Source organism: Chrysoperla carnea, chromosome 5, assembly GCF_905475395.1.
Source record: "Chrysoperla carnea chromosome 5, inChrCarn1.1, whole genome shotgun sequence".
Taxonomy (NCBI): domain Eukaryota; kingdom Metazoa; phylum Arthropoda; class Insecta; order Neuroptera; family Chrysopidae; genus Chrysoperla; species Chrysoperla carnea.
Window position 1 is genome coordinate 61,578,946 of NC_058341.1, and position 10,295 is coordinate 61,589,240.

Sequence of the window (10,295 nt, forward strand, 5' to 3'; positions counted from 1 at the left end):
GTACATTCAGGCACAATCAGCGTTTAAGAAAAGAAATGGTATTAATCAAGAATTTAGTTTGGTCACACGGAGGTGTGGTATATATTTAAATTTTTATTGACATAAATTTTTCAATATACAATTTTATTTCGAGTATTGTGGTATTTATTTGACATGTGAGTAACTGCCCTTGAACACGTTTACTTACTATCCGTATAATAAAATGTCCTTAATTCACATAAAAAAATAAATTATTTATTCAATTTTTGATTTTTGACCTAACAATTGCTTAACTATGGATGACTGATAAATGTAAATGGATGCAATTGATCCAGCAATTGCTCCAAACCAATAAACAACCATATGTTCAGTAAATGTGTTACCAGCACAACCATATTTCAATGCTGTTGCTAAAACTGGATTAAAATATCCACCCGAATAATTAAAGGCTGAAAAATCAATATAATTTTAAATAGATGCTAATAATAATTTCTTTTCAATAATGATACATACCGGCAACAACTAACGATGTTCCTACAAATGAATCCAGAACTACGGCAACTTTTGTATTACTAAGATTATCGGATATAACATTAGATCCTAGACGACACAAGCATGTGGCTGCACACTCCACAATTGCTCCAAAGATCATAGGAACCTAAAATTATAAAAATGTGATGAAATTTCATCAGAAGCTTTTTAATACAGATAATAGAGAGTTTTTTCTTGCATTAAATTAAAGGAAGTATTCTCTTTGTATTAGCTGCCATTTTGAGAAAAAAAATTTGAAAGAATTTTGTGCATTATCATTCAACAGGTGATACTAAACCTATTAAAAAATAACTCCTGTAATTTAGTGTATTATGGATAAGAGTACCGAACTTCTCTATTACCTGTATTATATTATTTCAAGTATCTGCGCCCTACGGTGTTACTCGCTATTAAAAGAGAGTGGTGTTTAACGGAGAGTGTTCTTAGCTATATTTCAAGAGCAAGTTTAGGGTTTCATACCCGAAAAAACTTAAAAAGTTGCGACGATCTTGAAAATACTTTAAGAAAAACGGTAATTTAATGGAGAGTGTTCTTATATATGTTTCAAGTGCGAGTTTAGATTCCATAACCGAAAAATTTGTCGAGGGTTTTTTAAATTTTGTAAGTGTTTCAAAAAAATAATTTTTTTATTAATTTTGCTGTCAAACTCATGGTCTATTTAGATAATTAAACAATTTTTAACAATGAAAATTGACGCTTTAGAATCAATCAATCTGTAATTAATTAGTCTCCAGAACTTTATAAAATGTGAAATGATTTTAATATTTCGAAAAGCACAAAAATTTATTTTCATTAATTTTAATCTTTGGAAATATACTTTCTGGAATTTTTCCAAACATTAAACTGTTAATAACTCAAAAACTATGAACTTTAGGAAAAAATCACAAGGAGCCTTTTTGACGTAAAATTACTCAAAAAACCTCGGCTCAGCTTTATTTGATTCAAAAAACACTTAACTGTTTCTGTGGAAAGTAGGGATGAAAAGGAGGAATGAACCAATAGGGTTTTGGGCAACATCCGGAATATTTATCTATAAGCTTATATGAAAAAGAACGAATTGACAAAATGTGGCCCTCGATTTTTGCACACCCAACACTATCTAACGCCTGCTCTAAGATATTTTAATAATATTATCGTGGCAATAGTAAAATTTGTAATGAATAACTTGCCTGCAAATCGGCTGTACAATCTTCATAGGCTCGCCCAGCATGTGTGCTGGCTAATTCTAAACTCCACAACAATTGAATATATCGAAACACTAGGCATCCACCTGTAAGTTGTGCCCATATTTTAAATATTGCTACACGTAATGTAGTTGTTCCATTCACTACATCCTCCAAATGCGTATATGGACATGCTGTAGCATTTTCCCATTGATTTGCCCACCATATTGTTAAAATAAATAAGCATATTGCATACGAAGATACTCCATAATTATCCGCAACTATAAAAAAATGAACATATTAGCAGAACAGCTTCGTCACTAAAGTTATATTCACCCCTCATTAGATGCTAATAACCCAGATAAATAAGACAAAAAAACAGCCGATCGGCTTAAAAAATGAAAAGCCCATTGCAAAATCATGTGCGTAAAAAAATTATTCAAGATCAAAGGTCGCGAAAATAGGTTTTTTCAAATATCTCGTAAACTATGATGTTTGTAGCAGTTTTAGTTATTATAAAATTTGCCCGTGAGTTAATCTTACATACAAAAGGTTCTGGACAAAATATCGGTAGGAAGTTTGAAATCATTTTAATACTTTCTTTTGGCGTGCCATCCGGGTATGCGCAATTACAGGAAGTGTGCATAACTTTTGGGAGGCAAATTAATGCGAAATTTGAAAGAGGTGTGCAGTTTTTTACAATTTACAAAAAAACTATGTGTCAAATAAAAAAAAGTTTAAATAAATGTTCTAGCTGAAGTAATGGTGCACATTTTTTGTTCAATTTTTAAATAACTTTTGTAAATAAAATAACTTATTTTTTTTCAGTACCTACATTATTTTGAAAAACCTTCAAAATTCCAAGTATGCCTGTTTGGAACGTTAAGCCGATGGTCCAGCCAAGTTTGAGTTATCTGAGTCTTCATCATTACTATCGATGACTTCGCCTAGAAGCTCAAGAGGGTCGGTAGTAACTCGTTCTGACGCTAAGTTTTAATCACTATCGATGTCATCTTATTCGAGCAGTTCTCAAATTGACAATGGCCAAAATTGTAGGAAATTTAATTGCTAATAACTTTGGTTATAACCATTTATCGTGTAAAATTGAAAATAAACGAGTTATTCAATAAACTAAAATTCATCCTCAAATTCAAGATCGCGTATGTCGTAACAGGGTTGAAATCCTGAAAACCGATATGTAGACTGCCAGCGAGCCCGTCCAACGATTTCCGAAGGCAAATTTTTGCGCGGTAATTTTTCCGGGACAACCCTACTTTTGATCTAATTCGACTGCCGTAATTCTTCTGACATTAAAATTTGATTCAGCTTATGCCGGGCATATTGGCTGCAGTGATATTTCTATTTACGATTTATAACGCACATCAACCCTCCTTGTTGACCTCCGATATGGTGCATAAGTCAATGTTTTCGGAAACAATATAGACTTAAGATAATTTGTTATCTGATTAAGGAAATTCTTATACTATCTTTTACTTACCTATGATCAGTTCAAAACAACAAGCACATAACTCAGCAGAAGCAATTGCTTCATTGAATAATTCCTGAACAAATTCATTTTCAATAGTTTTTTTCACTAATTTTCTAGCAAATGTCGCTAATACTGACGTTAATACCATATACAATAATGAAATAATTAAATTTGAGAGCTCCGTCGTCATTTTCGCTTGTGAAAAATATATCTCTTACTTTTGACCGATTCTAATATTTTATTTTTCCATAGAACATATTCATTTTTTCGCACTTACTTAATAAAATACACAAAGATTGTTAATTAATTACATAATTCAAAAGTCAAAAAAAAATTCTTTTTTATAGATTTTATAATTGCATATTTTCACAACAGTGTTTTCTTCGATATTATTTTTAAATTAGAGACCGATAACGTCCACATATTAAAATATGTGTTGATTATATTTTTAATGCTGTAAATAACTGTCTAATAGTACGGCTGGCTCTCTAGAATATATGAAAGAGGATATTTTAGAAAAATTAATTCTTCAAGTCTACATTTTATTGCAGGTTTCGTAGTACCAAAGTATGATGCTGGTTTATTAAAAAATTACTTGTAATGATCGCAGTCACATTGCCTGGAAAATACCAAAAGTTCCTGTGTCATATTCGTACATTACGCTATTCAAATTATTATCTAACATAGTGTCCCACGGTTATGGCCGATTAGAAGTTTCTGGAGAACCAGACATAATAGAAATCTGAAAATTAAAATTCCACCATAACTGCTTGGGATATATCCGCCGAAAGTATTTTCAGATTTGTGACACTTGCGGCTATACTGATATTTGCTGCAAAACTTCGAATAAATATCGTTTATCTCGAAAACCTTAACGATTAGGGGGGGCCACTTTATTACGAAAGATACACAAAATTATTGACTTAAGTTGTGTATAAATAAATAGGACATTAAAAATAAATAGGGTCAACTTCTGGTATAACCGGAAGTGTCACAAATATGAAAATATTTTAGGCGGATTTATCCCAAGCAGTTATGGGGGAATACCAATTTTCAGATTTCTATTATATCTAGTTGTTCAGAAATTCTACTGGGCGGTCACCGTGGGACATCCTTTATAAAAATCTCGTGTCACGGTGTTTCTGTTTAAAATCCTCCGAAACAGCTGGTTCGATATTAATGATATTTTTTAATGGCATTCGGTAGGTATGAGAAAAGGTCGTAAAGTTTTTTCACCCTGCTACCCCCACTCTAAGTTGGTGAAAAATGGAATGATCGTTTGTATATGAAAACCCCATGTAAATAATTTCAGGACAAATACGCATCAATGTTTGCTAAAATGTCTGTGATACTATGGTTTTTTAACTTCGTATGGTTCATAATATTTACAAAAGCGAACTCTAATTATTCTTCTCACAAGCAGTATGTGAGGGATGCTTCTTTAAAAATCGAAAATCAGAAGCTTAAATAAAGATTTTATCTAATATTGATAACTGAGAATTGAATCTCGCCAACTGTCGATAATAATTCGTTCTAATTAAACTCAGAAGAAGGTCCAAATTCAGTAGTTACAATTTCGATTATCAAATGCAATACTTATCATTTTTTAAGGCTAATAAAAATATTCAAATTCAAATCAGATAAATCCCACTAACTGGTGATAAAAATTTTTACTATTAAACAGGAAGTGGATCACTTTTTCAGTAGTTCCAATTTTGACCACCTGGTTACTTACCATTTATCAATTGTAACTTGTAAAATGTAATATATATATTATAATAGGTACAGTAATTGAAAAAAAATATACTATGTATAGTTTAAATTAGCAAATAAATATTCTTTTGCACAGTATATTTTGTCATCGCAAGATAAATTGAAAACAATGGTTACAATATTATATGTACAAATCTCAAAACTGGCAGTGTACAGATTCCTGATACACGATGTATTTGTAAGAAATGATATTTTGCAATTCAAACCCTAACGCGGCGAGCTACTGGGACATAGGACTAATTGAGCTAGAAACAGGAGAAAAGTATGTGTTTAGCGGACAGACTAATATTATTAGCTTTTAATGAATAATTAGAACTTTAGGTGTTCATTTAGATTAATAATCGCTGATAAAAAGTTAGTATTAGTTAGTTATAATATATAATCTGGAACATTTTGGGACGTCTTATTAGAAATGAATATGTTAAACTTGAAGCATTTAGGATAATTCAATGGGATTATAATACGGAAACAATATCACTTACGCAAAACAGAGGATCAAGGAAAGCCAGACAGAACCTTTTCCGCGGATTTACGATGATTCAGAAGTAGTCGGTTTTAGTAGCTTTTTTGTTACAGTAGGTAAGCACAAAACCAACGTTGCTCTTTAGGGTCACTAAAAATGTTGCCATTGACACCCATTTTCAACGAGACTATGCTTTAGCCAATACGAAGCTGGAGGTTTGGATAGTTGTGGAAGGTGCATTGGTATGAATTACATATTTTAAAATAAATGCTTATTTTTTATGTACGTTACCATCGAAAATGACATTCATAATAATTTGTTACAATCAAAAATATATCAGTAATTGTATACAATCACTTAGTATAAAATACACCTATGTTATCCTCAATAATCGAATTTGGATATTGCCTGAAATGTTTACCCATAATACATTATGTGTATTTAGCACAGTGCTGGCATAAAGTAAAACCGATTAATAGTGAAAAATGATTACGAACTTTTTAATCACAATAGCTAAGCATTAATAGTCTAGAGCTGACCAATGGGAATGGCGTCTTGGGTACCGTCTGAATACATTTATTTTAGTAAATAAAGACCTTTGACCCTGTACAGAGTGTCCTTTTTAAGTTGACATATGCTTGAAACTCCATAAATAAATTTAACCGAGGAATATGCTTCAAACGTAAAAAATTCAAAAGTATATTCTTATATCGACATTGAATTCGATTCGTAGTTTTTCGGTTCAATTAAAACCTGACTCTGATTCATAACTGTCAAACATTAGATGAACGTCTTAAATTAGAAAATTGTTCTTTATAAATACACAAAAATTATTTGTTTGAAACATTTTTTTGTAAACCGAATAATTTAGACAGAAATTGGTAGCAAAAGTCTAGCTTTTTGTGCGTTTATTAATTCAATTTGAACAAAAATGTTCTTTATAGAAAAACTGACGACTTTATTATTTATTGGCAAAATTTTTTCGAAGATTGCCTAGATTTCGCAGAAACAATTATATTAAATAACAGGCTTGATAGGAGAAAATAATTTTGAGTAAAACTTTTCAGTACGTTTTTCCTACACTGTTGTATGGTTTGCAGAAAAATATTACTTTTTTAATCAATAACAATTTTCTAATTTAAAGTGTTCATCTATCGATTATCAGTTATGGACTAGAGTCAGCTTTTGTTTCAACTTGAAAACCTAGGTCAAGTTTAATGCCTGCGTAAGATGTGCACCTACACACCCAACATTTTTCGCTTGAAATATTTTTATCGATAAAAGTTATTTTTCGAGTTTCTAACATATGTCAACTTAAAAAAGACACTCTGTATACAAACTGGTTTGCACAAAGTACAAAAATTTTTAACTCTTGTAATTTGTTTTCTGGGCGCTTAGTTTTCGTAATAAAAATTATTGAAAAATTAAAAATGCAATATTCAATTATAAGAAAAATGTGTTATTTTTTCAATCTCTGCGCTACGCTCTTGTGCTATGAGTTTTTTTTTTATTGAATTAAACAAGAATAAAGTTTAAATTAAAACACCCACGTTTCATTTTCCTCATATCTACTCATAAACTTGAAAAGAGCTGACGATCTTCAAATGGCTGAAATGGCTGAAAAGACAACCCTGGGTGAAAGACTTTCCTCTTTTCAGAAATTCTATCAAAGTTTTGGAACAAACATCCGAATACTTGATCGTATATCTCGAAAATGCAAAGCCTTTAACCATACATCTATATGTCCTTTTTCTATTATTTTTATGACAGGAATCTCAAAAAAATATTTAACTTATCATATTTTCATTTTGAAACATCGATACCCTGCTTCTCGAAAATGAATACTCTTAGTAAGGTTTACAATTTACCGAGTCATATTCCATGTTGTAAAGACTTAAAGTATGTTATTCGAGCTAACTAACATCGCGTTATGGTTAAAAAAGCTAATAAAATGTTTGAATTCGTCCAATACAGATAACTTTTGTACATATGCATGTTCTTTTTAGTTCGGTGTAGTACACTAAGTGTAAGAATAAAAAGATAATTTTTATTTCAGTGTGCTGAAATTATCTTTGTCTAAGTAACACAAACAGTACCACACTGGACTAGAAAGAACAAGACATCATTTCAACTACACTCACTAAACTTATTTAATATATTCATAATAGTGCGTCAAAACCAATTGTCTATTTTAAGATCCTAGTATATGGGTCTCGTACTGTTTTCAACAATTGTATTTTGAATTCATTTATTAGTGATGTCCCTAAACGTTTGTATGTATGTACATAGCATCTGTTTATATAGTCATGACATTGTTGTAATTATGTAACAAAAAATAATTTTTATATATCCACATTTGTAATATCAAGGTCTTTTTAAACTAATTGACATGACGTTTATTTCATGCAAGAATGAATATAATAGGTATTTTTCCTGTATATTACTTCGCCCAAAAATTTGTAAATTATATAAGTTAAAAAAGCGTCAAGCTATATTTTGCGTCTAGAATAAAAATTTTCATATAGCTTCGCATGAACAAAAAATTTACAGTTTTCCACATTTTGCTGCAGTTTAAAATTTACTCCAAAGGTATTAATACAGGTAATATAGCAGCTTGATACTATTGTCGAGTCCGTAGTAAATTCATCAGTTTTGTTGCTGAATAGAACATAAAAAAAAAGTACGAACAACTTTCTTTTCATACTTCTTTAATTTTCCTTCAATAGACTTGAAACTTTTTTCATTTTCAAGGTTTTTCATAGTACTTTAAAAAGATTGTGGTATACGTTTTTCAAAAAACGCAAAATTTTTCAGTTATTTAACGTTAAATACTTCAAATTTCAATCGCCAATACCTTGGAAAGTATTGACTTTTCGAAATATACTTAAATAACACTTTTTGCTTAGATATCACCGCTTTATCGATTCCTCTTGCCATTTTCAACATATAATGTTCCACTCTTTAGAAAGAGTGATTACCACCCGATGGGCAAAAGCACCTCTAGGCACCCTATAGCTTTTGATCTAGAGGATGAACAAATCTTAATCCTAAATTTTTAGAGAAATCGGAGCTATAGGTCAAAATTTAGATATTTCGTCTTTTTTTCTCCTCGTTTATTGGAGTATATAATAAGCAGCAAATTCTTATCCAGAGACTACTTTCCTATTCCCACTCTATAGTCATTATTTCATAACCAGCTTTGCCCACTTTATATCAGGATAGCAAAGAATTCAAAACAAACAAAAAAGTAGATATACCGGCAGAGGTGTAGCTGCTTCCGCCGTATCGGCCGTATCAATGATACGGGGCCTCCGGCCTACAGAGGCCCTTAAGTGTGTAAGCAATAGACGATTTGATAAATCAATTTGTCGAAAAAAGGTAAGAAAAGTGTGTATTTAATTTGAATTGTTTGACTAGCTGAATTTCTAGGAGGAAGTGATAACTTATAATCAATAAATATTTATTTGAAATTAATGCAAGCATTTTTTTTCTTTTATGAGAAATCTTTACCCTTCTTTTGAACCCCCAACTAATTTTGATACAGAGCCCCTCCAAGGCGAACTTCGCCACTGTATACCGGAAATTTTTGTTTCACTAATTACCTACTAATTTCATTGACAACCAGAACAGTAATCATATATTTTTGTTTAACCACCCTCAACTATCACACATCAAGTCATTTAAGTGTTGTGACAGATTCAATATCAGTTTTATTTAATATTTCATAATTTCACTGGAATTAGCCTACTGTACAGAAGTCCTCACTAGACCTCCACTCCACTTGTCCTCCTGTTATATCAAGTCACACAGATATAAGACGTTTTATGCATAAAAATATCAGTGATCAAAGAAAATGTTGTAAAAATCCACCAAATAAATTTTTTAACGTATGGTGATTTTATGTAGAGACAAATTTAATAAAAATTATGAAAGTGACAAAAGCAGCTCCTATTTTGGATATAGGATTGGAGATCTTGTAAAATAATAAATTAAAATATTTTGAAAAAGCTTTTATTTACAATTTACAAACAAATTTATTTATTTATTCCAATCAATATTTTAACATATTTTAATATAATAAAATTACCAGTAAAGTTAAGAATCCTTAACAATGTATAATCACCTAACGTTCACCAACAACATATTTGCAATTAATCCATGTGCAAATTGATCGCCGGGTTTGTCGATCAGCACTGGTATTTAATTGATTAAATTCGTTTCTATCGACATAAGACAGAACGCGATATCTTTAAAAGAGAAAAAATATAGTTCTCTAAATAGTGGTACATAAATTTGAAGACACTACAACGAATACTATCATATATTGTCAATCTGATTCACTGTGGTATCAACATGTCATAGTTACAACACACGAAGTAAATTCAATGACGTTGTCGCTTATACAATTCACTTCTCCATTCTACTAAATATTCGTCAAAAAGTAATCTTTTTTTTTTTCGTAAACTAAACGGTCAATTAGACACTTTTTGGCTTTGAGTGCCAAATTATTTTCTACAGAAAAAACTCGAACTAAGAATTTTTAAAAATATCTCCAAAAGAGTATCAATTCCTATCCTTTACATGTTAAATGTCGACAACTTGAAATATTTTTGGGCTCTTGTTGTTAGAAATATCATAAACTGTAATCAGAAAGTATGTTGATTAATTAAAAAAATTTACTTCTAATGGCTGTTTTTTTGCAAACGTATTTAATTATATTGTAGTGATAGAAAAATAATCAACTCGCAACATTTTGCTGAAATTTTTAATAAACACTTATATTCCAATTATTATCAGAAAAAGTAATACATTTCAAGAAATGGATTCTGCCCTGTTATGTTACACATGGAAAACTGATTTTGTACGAAGACCAACT

General features: G+C 30.7%; 1 protein-coding gene across 1 annotated transcript; it reads right to left on the minus strand.

Annotated features, from left to right (window-relative positions):
* Positions 1–52: 52 nt before the first annotated feature.
* On the minus strand, positions 53–3,481 carry LOC123301006 (aquaporin-11). The gene is made up of 4 exons (XM_044883716.1): positions 3,193–3,481; positions 1,701–1,975; positions 493–637; positions 53–428 (listed from the first exon to the last, which is right to left on the minus strand). The coding sequence occupies exons 1-4, from the start codon at positions 3,371–3,373 to the stop codon at positions 235–237; spliced, it is 795 nt and encodes a 264-aa protein (XP_044739651.1). The 5' UTR covers positions 3,374–3,481; the 3' UTR covers positions 53–234.
* Positions 3,482–10,295: the final 6,814 nt, after the last annotated feature.

Bases quoted from the DNA above. Each gene is read 5' to 3' on its own strand.
- LOC123301006 (XM_044883716.1), bottom strand. From the start codon at position 3,373: ATGACGACGGAGCTCTCAAATTTAATTATTTCATTATTGTATATGGTA. The intron at 1,976-3,192 runs GTAAGTAAAAGA...ATTTTTTTATAG, and splicing joins TTGTTTTGAACTGATCATAG to TTGCGGATAATTATGGAGTA. The intron at 638-1,700 runs GCAAGTTATTCA...TTATAATTTTAG, and splicing joins ATTGTACAGCCGATTTGCAG to GTTCCTATGATCTTTGGAGC.